The following is a 19,489-nucleotide window of genomic DNA, read 5'->3' on the forward strand; positions in this document are numbered from 1 at the left end:
ATTTTTGAGACAGAGAGAGACAGAGCATGAATGGGGGAGGGGCAGAGAGAGAAGGAGACACAGAATCGGAAGCAGGCTCCAGGCTCTGAGCCATCAGCCCAGAGCCCGACGCGGGGCTCGAACTCACGGAGCGTGAGATCGTGACCTGAGCTGAAGTCGGACGCTTAACCGACTGAGCCACCCAGGCGCCCCAGTTCATGAGTTTCAAGTGAGCATCTGAGTGTCTTAGAAAATAGCCTCTATGAATAAAATAATGAAGCAGCAGCTGGATGATATGCCTATTAGGGTGCACTGGCAGCTGTTTAAAAAACAGTTTCTGTAGATGATCAGTAGATGAATCCCTTGGAGGAGGCCCCTAGTAAGTAGGGTGGCACACTGCCCTTGGCGAACAGTTTCATCAATGACTTCGATTTAGACACAAGAACAACTCTGGAGAGACTACAAAGCCTGGATCATGGAAATCTCATAGGACAAATGTCAGAATCATGACCTAATGGGCTAAAATCAGCAAAATTGAATGTAACAAGGATAACAAGGGTAAATGAAGCCCTTCATTTAGATTAAACAAAAGCAAGTACTGAACGGGGAGAAAGACCTGACTTGGCAGTGGTTAAAAAAAAAAAAAGGGGGGTCTGAGATCAAATGAAATGATCTAACAGTTTAACTTAACCAAAAATGAGTCAAAAATGAGTCAAAAATGTGATATGACCATTTAAAGAAAACTAATACAATACTAGTCTGCATGAATATTCAAAGAAATGTAATCTCCAGAATGGTAAAAGCTAGCATCTCCCCTGCACTGACCAGACCACATCTGGAGCCCTGTGTTTGATCTGGGGCACTCATTTTAAGAGAGCTGATAATCAACCAGAGAGCTGATGCCCCAAAAAATGCAGCCCAGAGGGTAAACCAACCCAGAAACTTAACATGATGAAAGGTGACAAGGGTCCTGTGTATGGTGCAGGAAAACGGAAAAATGAAAGAGAAATGCTAATTAGTTTCAAACATGAAGTATCAAATGATTTGGGGAACATATTTATTGCTCCATTTACCCAAGCTAAGACTACCAGGTGGTATTTAGAAGACCAACCCTGAGAACGTAATGTTTACTTAAGAATAATTTTTTGCTCTGTTTTGTTTCAGATAGAGCAATGATGAGATACTGGTGCCCTTCAGAGGTGAGCAGTTCAGCGGAGAGATTTGTAAACGAGTTCCATGGGAATTCCCACCCCCCCCCCACCCCCAACCGTGGCTTGGATGCTTTGTCAAATGACTTAGGATCACTTACTTCAGATCACCCACATTTAAACCTTTCACTTAGCCAGGAAGCTAACACGTCATAGAGTGTTGTCTCCAAAAGGAGGGCTACGATAGCAAAATTTAGCTTGCTCAAACTATTAAAGTTCTTCATTAAATAAACAAATAATTTATTTTAGAAGGGTAGGTCGGGGGAGGGGGAGGAAGTAGGCATCATTAGAGATCTGCACTCTCCAAAATGTACCTTTTCTTAAATATAGTGGGGTTTTTTTGTTTGTTTTTTGTTTTGTTTTGTTTTTAAAATGGGCTTCCTTGTTACAATCAAGAAACACTGGGATAAACAAAGGTAAAGGGCAAACTTCAGGGCCTTGCATTGTAAATCCCTGAAAGAGGCAAAATGCAAGGTGCCATCCCCCAAACTTATTTGACCATTACAAGTTTAGAGGGCTGGGATCCCACTAGAACACACTCTGGGAAGTGCTGTGATGGAGACCAATCGCAAACACTCTCACAAGTTCACTGTACAGCCAAGGAGCTCACTGCTGAGAGCAATAACTGGGATCAGGCAGGGACAACTATGGAGAACCCATACCAACTCCCAGTCTTGGAGACAGTAGGCACATCCATTTCAAATTCTAAACTCTTTTGGGTATTGGGTATAAGCAGGAAAACAAACCATTCCTATGAAGTAAAATCCAGAAGCCTTATGGAAAGAAAAGCCCTTAACACATCAGTTGAAGCACAGACAGCTTCTATTCCCATAGAAGACTAGGTATACCACAGCTGATGAATCACACTTCAAATGTTCCACAGATACCTGCCAAGGTGTACGCTTCAATTCCGTTACATTTAATAGATGCAGATGGCCATTTATAAAGACTGCGTGTGCATTTTTGTATAAAGGACACAATACTTACAATTTATTTCCTGGTGTTTGGAAAAAGGAAATATTCAAAATACAAACTATGTACCCAAACTGAAAATGCAGACAATTGAAATCATTTAAATATACAGAGGTTGAACCATATATTGGCTAAGTATAAAGACATCACAATTTATTTATTTTTTTAAATTTATTTTTGAGAGAGCACACAGGGGAGGGGGACAGAGGATCTGAAGCAGGCTCTATGCTGACAGCAGAGAGCCAGATGTCAGGCTCAAACTCACGAGCCGTGAGATCATGAGCCAAAGTTGGAGGCTTAACCAGCTGAGCCTCCAGGCACTCCAAGACATCAAAATGTAGATTTCTACTTTTGCCTTACAGGCTGAATGTCTTCTGATTCTGCTCTTGTTATATATGATGGGCACCAATAAATGTCAGTTAAAGAAGAAATATCATCCTGTCTTAGTTCTTAGGTATCGCCACAATTTATCAGAAGAAGGGAAACAGGTCTGAAGCTGACAGCTATAATTATGAAATAACATGATGAAAAAGAGAGGTCATGTGTATCTACTCAGGAAAGCAAGGTTTTTAAAAATTTTTAAACCTCAAATTATACATGTAAACTATCTTAATCTATCAGCAAAAGCAAATAGCAAGTTACTTGTTTTTTCATAAAGAACGCCTAATTATTTTCCATTTAGTTCTATCTAGCTAAATGGCAATGGATGCATACATCAGTTTTATTTAACCTTCCATCTATGGATTTAACACATCCTTAGCTGAACCAGATAAAATGTAGTCAAAGAAAATACTTCCACTTTAAAACATTCACAAAGTAGCACTGTTTTCTTAGTGCAAATCTGCAATAATGTAATTATACATTAAATGCAGGTACAAAAAAAATCAATAAACAGACAAGCCATATTCCTTTGTGAACTTAATTTTATAGCCTTTTCAATTAAAATCTGTAAGGGGTGCTTTTTATTCCTGATAAAAGTACCATACTTTTCATCTGGATAAAATATCATAGAAGGGATTTGAGAAACACTATTATTAAAGACTTCTTAACCACCCCAGAAAGATATTAAGTACAGTTATTTTTATAAAATAGTTATTAAAAAACTGAAACAGTGTCTTATTGGGGAAGGAAGAGATAGATGAACAGAACAAAAATTATAAAAAACAAAGTCAAATCTACATGAAAATAGGCATTCTAAGACACTGAGAAATAACAGATTTATTTTTTAAATTACATGAAAACAGGGGAGCCTGGGTGGCTCAGTCAGTTAAGCATCTGACTCTTGATCTCTGCCCAGGTCATGGGACTGAGCCCCATGTCAGGCTCTGAGCTGACAGCACAGAGCCTGCTTGGGATTCTCTCTCATTCTCTCTCTCTCATCCTCCCTCACTCACGCACGTGCGTGTGCTCGCTCTCAAAATAAACATTTTTAGTAAATGTTCAATAAATAAAATACATGAAATAGTGTAATAAATAAAATACATGAAAACAGTGAAGTTGCTGGAAGAAAACGTACTAAATATTTAATTTGGAGATAGGAAAATACTTCAAGTATAAAAGTAGAAGAAACTAAAATGAAAAATCCATACACTTGACTAAATAGGAATTAGTCTAAACTTTGAAAGTCAAAAAGCACCATAAATTAACAAAAAAACCCACAAAGTAATATATTTTAACATGAGAAATGGTTAATATCCTTAACATATAAAGGTCCTTACAAATCAATATGAGTCAACCTAAATGGTCAAAAGACAGTTTACAAGAGAAAGAGCCAAAAACACTTGTGAAAAAAAATGCAGTCTCAACAATAACCAAAGAAAGGCACATTAACAAAATCCCTTTCCAAAACTTTTAGAATTGGTAACTTTTAAAAAATTAATAGTCAGTGTCCTGAAACTTATGAGATCCATGTAAAATTGGTACAAACTTAAAAAAAAATCATTTTTAAAAAACATAAACATCCTTTGATTCAATACCTTACCTCAAAAAAACTGTCTTAAAGAAAGAGATGATTGTTCAAAAATGTCTAAAGATAGTACATTTTTCTAAGTATGAACACTTGAAATAGCCTGAGGATCCAGCAGCAGGTATTTTATTAAGTAATTTTTAAATCATGACACATGTTTAAGAGCTATACTAGGCAGACATGAACAATTTTGTTATGAAAGCTATTTGTTATCGGAAAATATTCACCACATAAAGAAATTAAAAGGTATGCTGTAAATGCTAGCATTCCAAATGATTAAGATGAAGAAAATATGTGTATTAAGGAAACTGGAGATGGAAACTAACTTATCAATGGTTATCACTGAGTAGACAAACTATAACTTGTTTTCTTTGTGCTTTTCTGTATTTTCAAAGTTTTACAACATGTACAATTTTAAGAAAAAAGTTTTATATAAAAGTTTACCATGCATTAAACATTATGAAAAACATATCACACTTATTCCTTCACAGTGAATGCCACTTCTAGGAACTTACCCTAAGGACATGATTACTTAAAAGGATGTTTATCGAAATGTTATTTATAATACAAAAATTTTGGCAATAATAGGAAACTTTCAAATAAAGGTGGGGCCGTGTGATCAACTCTTGGTGGGCCATGGGCAATGCTACTGAAGAATCTTAATATTCGAGAAAACTATTTAAGGTTGCTAAAATTAGAATATAAAAGGGTATAACAAACCTTAGGTACTATGTGGTTCTAACTTTATGACCATATATGCATGATAAATACAGAGACAGACAGAAGGAAGCAAATAAAAAAATGTTAATAGTGTTTATCTGGAATTCGAGTACTTTGCTCTGCTTTATGTACTTTCTTTTCATTGAAAATGTATTGCTTTTATAATTAATTATAGCTCCAAAAATTGTATAAAATTTTAAGTTTACATACTTGGTTGCTCCATCATCATATGTTCCCATTAAGACTATTGTTCCATCTTGTATGGACTTCAGAAACTCAATAAATGGGGCCACATCTGGAGGAAAAGAAAGGATTGATGGTTTTGGGGGATTTTTTAGTGACTAAGTAGCCATCACGATATTCTCCTAAAAGTTAATAAACTAAAACATGAAGTATTTGTAAATCAATAATTTCAAAAGAAGAGTAACCAAAAAGGAAATAAATCTTATGAATAGGTTAAAAATGAAGTTTGTCCCTTAATAGGATCCCACCATCAACTTAGAATTTCCCAATCCTGATTCATCCTATGTGTCTTTTGTACTGACATTCCACCAGGGGCTAAATGAAAAAAAAAAAAAAAAAAAAACAAAACATGGCAAAGTCATATTAAAGCATGACTTATAATTTAAAGAAAGAAACTTGGGGTGGGGGCAGAAGAAAGCCTCAGGGATTCCCTGGGTATATGTAAAATGGTTTGGGTACTTATCTAAAAGGACACAGAGCTTTTATCTAATTCATAAAAGGCTCTGCAATTTCTTTAAAAATTAAATACACGCGCGCGCACGCACACACACACACACACACACACACACTGATTATGATCCTCTGGGCATATCTTGGGAGAGGAATGAAGGCTATATCTAATTATGGCAAATATCACAGTCATTACCTGCTTCGTCTAGTGCACCAAGATTCACAAAAACTTAAAAATAAACCACTTCAGTGACTACAAAGCGGTCAGAGGTAGATCAGGTACTACCAATCGTTTTATATCTTGAATGCTCCAATATCAGGTCTCTGTGCAGTCCCCAAATCTAACACTATTTCAGAACTGGAACACTTCAAATTTACTCAGTTTCTTCCCATAGCAGATTCCAAAGACATCCTCTAACTGCATTCTTTTTTGTAATAATAGCATTTTCAATTCTGAGAAAATGTACAGAGCAGCTAACAAACCATTTCCTTTTAAATGCAAAGATGGACGTAAACTGCACCTATTTCTTCACTTGAAGAGTCTTTTCGGCGTTCGGCAGTAATTAATCTACCATCTACAGTTGATGAAACAGCAGAGCTTCTAGTCATGTGGCTGATTTCAACAAAGGTTTTAGAAGGGTGTTTCCCTGTAATAAGTTTTGGTGGGGCCAATTATGCCGTGAGAGTATAAAATTGATGGTAGCATTTTAAGTTTATACCATTTTGACAGCCATGAAAAGTCCTAAATAAAACATTGCATCTCATTACAAGCTGAAGAAATACTAGAAAAGCTGAATGGTTTGAAAACCTAACATAAACTTCAAGACTAACAGCTACTGGCTTCTAGCAAATCTATAAAGGGAATGGAAATGAGGAGGTGCTGGGGACAGCCTCATGCTGATAATATGTCCCAGACCAACACCTCAGAAAAGAATCAAAAGATAAATCAGTGTTGGCCTTCCATCAGATCTGAGGAAGAAACGTCTTTGGGGCACACTCTTGTTCAAGGGGCTAGGTCCTCGCTTCTGCATGCTGGTAAATGACTTCTACCTGTTCCTTGAGGAACTTCCACATTAGGAAGGTACTGGTGAATCACTCTACGTGCAGTGAACTATAAACAACACTCTATTCTTTCTCTCAAGTACTTATCTACTTTAATAATAATCCTGGTTATAATTTATTTTAGCGACTAAAAAAATATGCAAAAAAATTAATTTTAAGTAAAAGTGCTTAAATTGCTTCTGCCCTTCTCTAAATTACTTCTTCCTTTTTAAAAAGTTCAGTCAGAAACCTAAAGGATCCAAAGCTTTCAATTAGTTGTGCTGCAAAATACAGGACTCCGATTTTTAAAATCTGAATTTTTATATTATTGCTCTTAATTACACAATTTCTATAAAAAAGCAAAATATACGCAATATGACTAATGACTTAGATACAGATAGATGTTTAGTGAAAAGAGAAAATGAATGAACACAAAAATACCATTATTTTCTCAGTAATGGGCTATGTTATATTGAGGAGGCTTAAAAAGTCAGTCAGTGCTATAGCAACAGAACAGTTACATGTTACCTATACTTACCTCCTCCCCACATGTCAAAATATTTGGTGTCTAATACTTCTCCTGTTTTTCCTGAAAGAGATGGAAATCGTATCAAATTACGCAATTGAAATATACTCCTACACTGTATGGGACAAATGATCTTATCCAATGATGGGTGTGAATTCATTTACAAGAAAGAGTTATTTTGAAAAAGACTTAAAATCTGAACTGTGTGCATCTGAAATATATTTCTAAAAGAGTAACTTTTGGATAAATTAAAATTCTGCACTTTCTCACTAATCTTTAAGCCAAGGAGCAGCAACCGAAGTTCATGAGAGACCGTATGTAGACCACTCAAATTCAGGTCGATATTTTTCATTCTTAGTTGTTACCACTTTCCCTTATTTAACAATTACCAAAAAATATGTAAGCCTTTTAGAAAAAGATTAATTGATGCTATTTTCTATCATTAAAGTCATCTTTTAAAATTTTTTCACCTATTTCCCTTTTAAAGTGTTTTTTTTTTTTTTTTTTTTTTTTGCTATCAGACAAACAGGTACAGAGCTTTTTACCTAAGAAAATGAAGAAAGTAGAAATGCAGAAACTTATCTTTTGTGAAAGAAGTAAAGAATATTTTCCTATACTACGAACTGGGTAAGGTGGCCGTGGTTCCTAATCGCCCCATTACAGCCTTACAGGGTTATTGTACCAGAAGGAAAAGACAAGCACGCAGTTCCTTACTTCACGGGTTCAGATTTTCAGATTTGATTTTGCAAGAATACTTGAGATGCTCAGGATTCAATGAACTTACTTTCACTAATGAACTTACAAGATGAATGTGGATAACACTGAAAAGTTACAATTAATTTTTACTCTTCATTCCTCTCCCCACCCCTCCCATTAGTCCATCACCCTCTGTCATTCACACACCCTCATCATGTCAATCTATCTTCATTTTGTTAGATTCCACATTCCTCAGCGTTCATCAATTTCACGTGGGAAGCTCTCCACACACTGCACAGCAAGTGGGAGGCTTCCAAGAAAGCATGCTATAATACTTGGACACCGAGTCTCCCCCTACAGGTGGTTTTTGTGGATGAGGGTGGGAAGAGGGCTTAAGGGTCAAGTGTGGCACTTTCTGACCTGATCCCTTGATATTAAGGTGTATTTTACTTTGGGCCACATGAGTATCCACTGATCACATCTGTAAGCTAAAATAATTATTCTTACCATTTGCCAAGGCAACATTGATCCCTCTTCCAACGTTATTCTTGACACCACTCATTAAACTGAAGGGGAAAAGTCAAGACAAATTTAGAATTAGATATTGTAAATAAACCTAGATCAGAGAAATAAAGCCATGTCAAAAAATAGTTGGGGATATTATATACACACACAATTGTTTAATAACTGCAGTGGAGATTAAAAGGTCTCTACTACATCACAGGAGACAGTCTAAATTTGAATAATTTTAAAGCAATGTCCTTAAATAAGAATTCACAAATAGATATATTAAAATGTATCAGGGCCCAAATACTACTTTTTGCTGCTCTTTTGTGTGATGAAATGGCATTTTAGAAAATCTTTAAAACACGTGGACATTACGCACATATTTTGCACTATCCTCCATGGATCAAACAATAATCTCTGTTCTACTTTTTGCAATATCAATGTGACATGAAACACAAGTGAGATGCTTTTATAATCTGAAAACCAGAATAATGGTGAACATCCTCTTAATCATTATCAATGTAAAATTTCTCTACACTCGGAAGAAGGAATCTTGTATGCATTTAATTGCGGCATCGAACCACACTCACTCGTACTGTTACAGCTGAGGTAATCACCATCCACGAGCAGCTTACAGACCACTGGGATACTGTGACATGGAAGGTACGAGTGGAACACTGGCTTGTGTCGGTTCGGTTTGCTGAATCAGAATTATTACACTCAAACTGTAGGTGTCTTTAATTCTAAACATTCAAGGTAATAGTGATACTGCCGGTGGTGTGCTGTTCAATGATTCACAACTGGTTTGCGGTTGGTGGAGAGGGGCAAGTATGCATATGTGAGAATACACAGACACACACACACTCACATGTGGTACATCTATACACATGCACACAGGGGCCTATGTTTATCATGAACTTTTCTGATATAAAAGATTTGTTCCACACAATTTCACAGGAGAAGCTGTCATACTCTACTACGAACCCCACGTGGCCAACTGATTCTCACAGAACGTGTTGATTTTCATAGAACTCACATCTGTAGCTAACCTGTGGTTGCAAGTGATGGATGAATGCAGTTTGAACACAAACCTTGGATGACATTTCATTTGAAGAGTAAGACAAAGGAAAAACTGAAATGATGAAGGTATACGTTGGAACTTCACTCGCCTGTCAATGATGTGAGTGATGTTTTTGTTGAAACACATATGAAGTTTTAAATTACTAGAAGACAACTTCCTTCATTTTTTTGTGCTATTCACAATGTAAGAGTTACTGACATAATATACTTTTAATCTGCATAGTTAACATTTTCTTCCTCTTTCTTAAGTCTAGACCTTGAGTCAGCAAACTTCTATCAGGAGCCAGAGAAGTAAATAGCAAGAGCAACCACTAAAAAAGCTCTACAAAGAAATAGACTCAAAAAACACTATAAATATATCAAAAAGAAATTTTAAAAAATGTTCATGAAACTCATAGGAAGCCAGTAAAAGAAAACAGGAAAAAAAAAAAAAAAAAGAGAGAACAAAATATAATAAAATGGCAGGCTTAAGTCCTAACATGTCAATAATTATAATAAGTAGTTTAAACATACCAAATAAAGACAGAAATTGACACAGTGGATTGAAATAGGACCCAACTACGTAGTGTCTACAAGAAATTCTTTCTTTTGTTGAGGAACACTAGTATATAGGTATATTGAAGTATATTTTTAATTGACAAAAATTGTATTTATTTAAGTATACGATTTGATATACACTGTGAAATATTTACATCAAGCTAATTAACATATTCATCACCTTCATTACCACTTGTGTGTGTATGGTGAGAACACTTAAGAGCTACCCTCTCAGCAAATTTCAAGCAAACAATAAAGTACTGTAATATAGTCACATCATTGTACATTACATCTCAAGAACTTAATCATCTTGCATAACTGAAACTTGGTACCCGGTGACCAAAATCTCCCCATTTACTCTTCCCCCAAGTCCCTGGTACTCACTACCTCACTCTCTGCTTCTATGAATGTGACTATTTTAGATTCCACATAAGTGAGATCAGGCAGTATTTGTCTTTCTGCATGTGGCTTACTTCACTCAGCATAATGTCCTCCAGCTTCATCCATGTTGTCACAAATGGCAGACTTTTCTTCTTTTATTTGCTCAACAATATTCCATTGCGCATATATATGCACCACATTTTCTTTATCCACTCATCTGTTGACGGACATTTAGACTGTTTCCATCTTACCTACTGTGAATAATGCTGCAGTGAACGTGAGAGCAGATATTTCTTCAAGATTCTGTTTTTAATTCCTTTGGACATACACCAAGAAGTGGGATTATTAGATAAGCCAGTTGTTTTTAATTTTTTCAATAACCTCCACCCTGTTTTCCATAATGGCTGTATCAATTTACATGCCCACCTACAGTGTGAAAGGGCTCCCTTTTCTTGACATCTTCATCAACACTTGATGAAGTGTTGAAGATATCTGATATCTTGTCTTTCTGATGACTGCTGCTCTACCAGGTGTGAGGTCATTAACTCATTGTGGTTTTGATTCACATTTCCCTGATAATTAGTGACACTGAGCATCTCTTCATATACCTGTTGGCTATTTGTATCCTTTTGAGAAGTATCTATTTAGGCCTTTCACTGATTATTTGATCAGGTTATTTGATTTTTTTGCTAGTGAGTTGTAGGAGTTCCTTATACATTTTAGATATTAAATATCCTAGCAGATAATATGGATTGCACATTTTCCCCCATTCTGTAGGTTGACTTTCTGTTCTCTTGATTGTTTCCTTTGTTGTGCAGAAGCTTTTTAGCTTGATGTAATCCCATTTGTCTATTTTTGCTTTTGCTGCCTAGGTTTTTGGTGTCTTATCCAAAAAAATTCATTGCCCAGACCAATGTCATAAAGCTTTTTCCCTGGATTTTCTTCTAGTAGTTTTATGGTTTTGGGTCAAAAAGCTCACTTAAAATATAATGATACAGGTAGGTGAAAAGTAGAAGAGTAGAAAGAGATAAATCACATAAACATTAATCAGAAGAACACAGCATTACTACTCAATAATAAAGAAATAATCCAATTTAAAAATGGGCAGGGTTTGAATAGACATTTCTCCAAAGATACACAAATGGCCAACAAATAAATGAAAAGATATTAAAGATCATTAACATCAGTGAAATGCAAATTGAAACCACAAGGTACCACTCAGCACCCATTAGGAAGGCTGTAACCAATAAGTTAGATAATGACAAGTGTTATATGTAAAAACTGGCAACCTGATACACTGCTGTCAAAAGGCAAATTAGTGCAGCCACTTTGGAAAACACTCTAGCACCTCCTCCAATAGTTAAGCATAGAATTACTATATGAACCCAAATCCACTCCTAAGCGTATATACAAGAAAAATGAAAACATGTCCATACAAAACCTGTATACAAATGTTTATAGAAACATTATTCATTGTATAAAGAAGATGCGGTGTTATATATATAATGGAATATTATTCAGCCATCAAAAAGAAAGATTTTGATATCTTCAATAATATGGATGGAGCTAGAATGTATTATGCTAAGCAAAATAAGTCAATCAGACAGAGACAAATACTGTAAGATTTCACTCATATGTGGAATTTAAGAAACAAAACAGATGAACATAGGGGAAGGGGTGGGGGGGCGGTGCGGAGAGGAGGGAGGGAAACAAACCATAAGAGACTCTTAACAATAGAAAACAAACTGAGGGTTGCTGGAGGAGGAATGGTTTGGGGGGTGGGGGGGAATGAGCTAGATGGGTGATGGGGATTAAGGAGGGCACTTGTGATGAACACTGGTGGTGTAAGTTAGTGATGAATCACTGAATTCTATTCCAGAAACCAATATTGTACTGTATGTTAACTACTAAAATTTAAATAAATTTTTTAAAGAAAGAAACATTGTTCATAATAGCCCAAAAGTGGAAACAAACCAAATGTCCATCAACTGATGAATGAATAAACAAAATGTGATACATGTACACAATGGAGAATGACTCCATCATAAAAAGGAATGAAGTACTAATCAAACCATAACATGGATGAACCTTGAAACCACTCTGCTAAGTAAGGACACCGATGACAAAAAAGTTACCTATCATGTAAAACCTTCTATATAATATGTCCAGAAGAGGTAAATCTATAGAGATAGCAAATGAAGTGTGGCTACTTAGGGCTGGTGGGGGGCAGGGGAGAAGGGAGTGGAAGGGGATGGGAATGGGGTGGAAGGGCAATAGCTGAAGGACACAATTCCTTTCTGAGGTATAAAAATGTTCGAGGGGTGCCAGGTGGCTCAGTCGGTTAGGCATTCGACTTGGGCTCAGGTCATGACCTGATGGTTTGTGAGTTTGAGCCCTGCTTCAGAGCCTCTGTCTCCCTCTCTGACCCTCCCCTGGCTCACGTATGCACACTTTCTCCCCCACCAAAAAAAACAAAAAAACAAAAACAAAAACAAACCTGACTGTAGTGTACCTGTGAATACACTAAAAACCACTGACTGTATACTTTAAATGAGTGAATTGTACGGCATGTGAATTATATCTCAATAAAGCTGTTTACACAAGGGAGTGGCTATATAATCATCAATTAAATACACTTCAGAGCAAAGAAAATTACCAGAGACACAGAAAGAGACACATAACGATCACAGGGTAACTTTAACAAGACACAGTAAACCTTAACGTGTATACAGCAAACAACTGAGGTACACACTATGTGAATCAAAACCAGACAGAACAGGAGAAAGAGACAAATGTACAGTTACACTTGGACATGTCAACAGCCCTCTCTCAACAACTGACAGACAGAAAATTACCAAAGGTACAGAAGAACTCAACCACAGCATTAACCAACGGGTCTACCTGACATTTAAAGAACATTCTACCCAACAAGGGCAGAATACACATTTTTTTCAAGTGTGCATGGAACATATACTAAAGGTAGACCATATCATGGGCCACAAAATAAACCTCAACATTTTTAAAAGAATTGAAATCATACCAAGTGTGTTCTCCAACCACAATGAAATCAGTAACAGAAAGATAACAGGAAAACCTCCAAACACTTGGAAACTAAAGAACATAGTTCTCAATAATCCACAGGTCAAAGAGGAAGTCTGAAGGGAAATTAAAAAACACACAGAAATGAATGCACATACAACTTATTAAAATTTGTGAGGCATAGCTAAAAGACTACTGAGAAAGGAATTTATAGCACTCCATGCTTAAATTAAAAAAGAAAAAGCTTCAAATTAATCACCTAAGTTCCCATCTCAAGTAACTAAAAAGAATGCCATAAACCTAAAACAAGCAGAAGAAAAAAAAATAATAAAAAGAGGAGAAATCAATGAAACAAAAAGCTTTAAAAAGATCAATAAAATTAAACCTTTAGTAAGACTGACAGAGAAAAAAAGAGAAAACATAAACCACTAATAGCAAGAGTGAAGTGGGATATCACTATAGACCCCGCAGACATTGAAAGGATAAAGACTATGAACAATTTTACACATGTGAATTTGACAACTCAAATGAGTTAGATCCAATTCCTCAGAATGTATAAACTAACACAACTCATCCATTATGAAATAGATCGTTTAAATAGTCCTGTAACTATTAAAGATAGTGAATTCATAGTTTATAAACTCACCTCACCAGAAAATCTCCAAGCCTAGACGGTTTCACTGGAGAGTTCTACCAAATGTTTAAAAAAAGAATTAACACTACTTCCACACAAACTCTTTCAGAAAATTTAATACTTCCAAATTTATTTTATAAAGCCAGTATTACAATAATACCCAAACCAAAGTAAGACATCACAAGAAAACTACAAACCAACATTAATATACAGGCAAAAATCCTCATTAACAAAACATTTAGTAAGTAGAATTCAGCATTATATTAAAAAAAATCATGAACTATGACCAAGTCAGGCTTAGCCTACAGAAACAGTCATTTCAATATTTGAACAGTTGATATAATCTACTATATTAATAGGTTTAAGAAAAATCACATGGTCATCTCAATATAGAACATGCATTTGACAAAATTCAACACCCATTCATGATAAAAAGTCTCAAAACTCCGGTAATAGAGGACTTCCTAAACTTGATAGAGAACATCTACAAAAATCTACACCTAACACCATACTTGACGGTGAAGGACAACACTTTCCCCTTAAGATGAGGAACAAGTCAAGTATGTCCATTCTTACCATTACTATTCAACATAGTACTGGAAATCCTAGCCACAGCAAAAAACCAAGAAAAGGAAAGTAACAGAAGTAATAGAATTAGGAGAAATTAATTCAGCAAGGTTATAAGATACAAGACCAACACACGAAAATCAACTGTGTCTGCATACTAACAATGAACATATAAAAACTGGAATTAAAAATACAAAGACATCTACAATTGCTCAAAACATGGGGGACGCTTAGGTATAAATCTAATAAAGTATGTATAGGACTTGTAAGCTGAAACCCACAACATGGTAATGAAAGATAACAAAGAATATTTAAAGAGAAACGCCATATTCATCAACTGAAAGACTCAACATAGTAAAGATGGTCAATTCTCTCCAAAAATCAATATACAGATTTAACACAACTCCTAACAAAATCCCGGCAAGGTTTTTTGTATACAGAGGCAATGTTATTCTTTAATTTTTTTTTAAGTTTATTTATTTTGAGAGAGACAGAGAGCGCATGCACGTGTGTGCGTGTGGGCCAATGGGGGAGGGGCAGAGAGAGAGGGAAAGAGAGAGAAAATCCTAAGCAGGCTCCACACTGCCAGTGCAAGAGCCTGATGTGGGGCTCAAGATCATAACCTGAGCCGAAGTCAGATGCTTATCCAACTGAGCCACCCAGGTGCCTCAGAGGCAAGGTTATTCTAAAATGTATATGGAAAGGCAAAGAAATTAGAATAGCTAATTTTGGAAAGAAAGAAAGAAAGAAAGAAAGAAAGAAAGAAAGAAAGAAAGAAAGAAAGAAAGAAAGAAAGAGAAAGAAAGAAAGGGAAAGAAAGAAAGAAAGAAAGAAAGGGAAAGAAAGAAAGAAAGAAAATGGGAGGAATCATTCTACGCCACTTAAAGACTTACTCTATAACTATATAATCAAGAGCATGTGGTATTAGTGGATAAATTAGTGGATCAATGGAATGAATGGAGAACCCAAAACCAAGTGGAACAAAAAAAATGCACCAGTGGAAACACAGCCAACTTATTTTTTAACAAAGGAGCAGAAGCAATTCAATGGAGGAGGAAAGTCATTCCAACAAATTGTGCTGAAGCAACTAGATATTCATAGGCCAAAACTGAACCTCAACCTACATGTCGTACTTTATTCAAAGATTAATGTAGGATGGATCACAGATTTAAATATATAAATAGAAAACATAAAACTAAAAGCTTTGGAAGATCATGCAGAAGAAAATGTTTGAAACCTACGGTTCGGTGAGTGAGTGACAGACATGACACCAATCCACAAACAACAAAGCACATCCATGAAAGAAAAATACATCAATAAACTGGAACTTATCAAAATTAAAAACTTTGGCCGTACAAAACATCCCAGCGAAAGGGATGTCTAGATGAGCTATACACTGTAAGAAAATAGTCTCAAGCCACATATCTGACAATAGGATTCATACCTAGAATATATTTAAAAAACTCCCAAAGTGTAACAATAAAAAACAAACAAACAAAAACAACCCAATTAAAATATGGACAAAGACATGAATAGATATTTCACTGAAGAGGATATACAGGTGGCAAAAAAAAAAAAAAAAAAAAGCACATTAAAAGATGTTCAGCATCACTAGCAATAAAATTGAGATATCACTACACATCTATTTGAAGAGCTAAAATAAAAAATAGTAATAGCACCAAATTCTGGCAAGTATATAGAGAAATTGGATCTCTCATACATTGTCAGTGGGAATGTAAAATGGTGCAGTCACTGTGGAAAATGTTTGGCAGTTTCTTACAGAATTAAACATATGCTTACCACAAACCGGAAACGATGAAATTGTTTGGCTGAGCACAACAGGTGATGCATAAACTGTGTTGCATCCGTAACACAGACTATTACTCAGCAATAAAAAAGAAGGGATTTAACAGGCACCAATGTTTCAAGAGCATCATGCTGAGTGAAATAACCAATCTCATCTGGTCACATGTTGTATGATTCTATTTATATAGAATTCTCAAAACATCAAAATAATAGAAATGACAAACAGATTAGTGGTTGCCAGACGTCAGTGATGATGGAGGTGACTGTAACAGCATAGCATGAAAGAGCTCTTTGTGGAGATACAATAATTCTGTATCCCAATTGCTTACTGGCTACGTGTACCTACACATGTGACAAAGTGACAGAACTACACATACACACACTGTACCAATGTCAATTTCCTGTTTTTGATAGTGTACTCTAAGATATAACCATAGGGGAAACTGGGTATAGAGTATGCAGGACGGCTCTGTATGATCTTTGCAATCTCCTGTGATTTCTGTAATTATTTCAAAATAAAAAGTTAAAAAAAAAAAAACTCTACTTGAAGATTCATACAGGAAAAGTATAAAAATCTGATTTTGAAAAGCTTAGTAGCATTTAACTATTTATCTACCCATATGGGTTACATATCTGCCTTCAAAATCCCACTTTTCATTCTCTAAAATTTACATGTAATAGAGCATAGACTTTTTTCACAAGCAGTTCTGAAAGGTGAGTCATAAGGAAACCCACTAAAAGTGCTGCCCGAAAGAGGGAATTTCAAAATGTATTTGTTCTGCTCCCTTCAGAAATCTGTGAGATAAGTAAACTCCATCATTAATGTTAAGAAGCGATAGTGTGATTAACCTGTTACATTAATAATTAAGTATCACAGTGTCTTCTCCAAGTAGAATCATCATGGGGTTAGTATGCTGCTGCCTCTTTCACAGAGCTAAGAAATAAAAGCCACAAAGAAGCACTATGCCATAGGCTTCCCACAAGAGGGCAGTAGCTAATCGATTTTTAACAAGGAATTCAATCCGGGAAAACCTGCAACTAGCAAATGACAAACTACTCAAGATTTTTAAATGTATAAAGGCTACTTACTCCCTCTTACTCACACAATTTGAAATACTTTATCTTTCACGAATATGAAGGTTCCCCCTACTACCATTCCACGCCTCCAGACAAAAATCTAAAGAAAATATTACATAATCTATAGAAAGATTCTACATCTTTGAGCAAGTTTTGCTTCAAATACCTACTCTATGTTTTAACTGCTACATCTTAAAATGGTTAGTTTAGAGCAGGCTTTAACAAACCTATAGCCCACAGGACAAATCTATCCAACTGCTTGGCTACTTTTGTTTTATCATTTATGAGCTTAGAATGGTTTTTGTACTTTTAAATGGTTATATGTTAAATGATTTTTTAAGTACTTATACACTATCCTTGATTTTACCTCTTGATCCTCACAGCCAAAAATACTATCTGGCCTCTCAATGTACAAAAATAAATAAATCTCTGAAAATCATTGCTGTATATTCCTATACCAAACATTAAGAGCACAATAAAAGGTGAGGTATTATCCTAATATCAATGTCATATAAACTGAAATCAGATGAGTATATGCCTAAAATAAGAGCTATACCTTGAACATAAGTAAATTCTATGGGCTCTCTAATGCAAAATAAAAAGAAGCTACAATTCCTGTAGTGTGTGACATTTGATGTTTATCCCCAGGATTTTCTATTACAAACTAATGAGAAGTTTGAAATTTATGTTAATCTCCATAATGTATCTTGATGCATCCAACCTGTCCTTAAAACCATAACCACCACCCTGATCTTAACTACCCTCTTTTGTCTGTACTGAGGTTTCTCAAATTTAGTCTATGATGACATTATGGACCTGATAATTCATGTGTAAAGGCTGCCTGGCTTCACTGGAGGGTGTTTAAGAGCATCCCAGTCTTTACGAGTACTGCCTCCATAGCTATACCATCCCATAATGTCTATAGACCTTGACAAATGTCCCACTGAAAAGCACTGATCTGAACTAGTGGTCTCCGAAATGAGTGTGCAGGTACTCAGGACATGTGCAGGAAAATAGTAAAATTTCTATTTATGTATTTTTACTGTCTACTTATATATTTAGTGAATACACATGAAAAAAACCTCTGTTACTACTGGGAGGAGGGGCAGTGTCAAAGAACCTTGGCAGTGATGGCCTTCCAACTGTTCTAATCATTTTACACATCAGTCAGGTAATTTTTTCAACATCAATGAAATCATGACATGCCAGAATCTGAAAACCTTGAACGGCTCAACACTCAGAAAGGGACACTGGGGCACCTGGCTGGCTCGGTCGGTCGTGAGTTCAAGCCCGATGTTGGGTGTAGAGATTACTAAAAAAATAAATAAACTTAAAAACAAAAAGAAAGAAAAGACCTCACCTCTTTACCTTCATGACCCTTCAGCTGCTACTGCCCTGGCCCTCATTCCTCGATCTCATATCACTCATCCCCAAGGGTCTTCGTCACCCAGCTCTGCACAGCTTGTGCCACAGTTTGCGATGACTGATGTGCATTTACTCCTTAAATATCTGTCTCTCCTACTAGACTGAGTTTCGTGACAGCAGGGACTATGCTCAATAAATGCTTGCTGAATAACTGAACGAATGATGCTAAGGAAGTCAGGGTCTTTGTTTAAATTCTTTGTTGCAACAACTTTCAATACAGAAACAAAATGTGAGACAACGTACTGGACTGTGAACTGTCCCCACGGTTTTTTCAGTAGGGATCCCTGGCCAATTATTCAGTCCTTCTGGAAGACTAGATTTTGGGGCTTCATGCATAGCTCTAAAATCCCATCAATTATTTAATTTCTCCTGAGTATCAGAATGATTCCTGAAATGAGGATGGATAGGAGGCCTGCTTCAATTTTACAGTTAAAGAAATTGAAATACAAATTCCACATGACATGCCCACCATGCTAGAACCAAATTCTTTGGCTAGGAGCCTAGTATTTACTGTGCCAAATTCCACTGCCTCTATATATACTCTCTTCTTTTTGACCTATACAATCTATAAATAGAGAACCTGCTGGTAAAACAACTTTGATCTCCTCTTTGTATTAAAACTAACATGCTTCATG

The 19,489-nt window shown here is 35.9% G+C and overlaps 1 protein-coding gene across 2 annotated transcripts in view; it reads right to left on the minus strand.

Moving 5' to 3' along the window:
• Positions 1-19,489, minus strand: part of FAM3C (FAM3 metabolism regulating signaling molecule C) — a 63,884-nt gene that overhangs the window by 8,879 nt on the left and 35,516 nt on the right. For both annotated transcript variants that reach the window (XM_060632984.3, XM_060632983.3), the window contains exons 6-8: positions 8,309-8,367; positions 7,118-7,168; positions 5,056-5,140 (exon numbers count right to left, since the gene is read on the minus strand). In XM_060632984.3, coding sequence (XP_060488967.1) covers positions 5,056-5,140; positions 7,118-7,168; positions 8,309-8,367 — 195 coding nt within the window. The remainder of the gene's footprint in view (positions 1-5,055; positions 5,141-7,117; positions 7,169-8,308; positions 8,368-19,489) is intronic.

This window comes from Panthera onca, chromosome A2 (assembly GCF_046562875.1).
Source record: "Panthera onca isolate mPanOnc1 chromosome A2, mPanOnc1 haplotype 2, whole genome shotgun sequence".
Classification (NCBI taxonomy): domain Eukaryota; kingdom Metazoa; phylum Chordata; class Mammalia; order Carnivora; family Felidae; genus Panthera; species Panthera onca.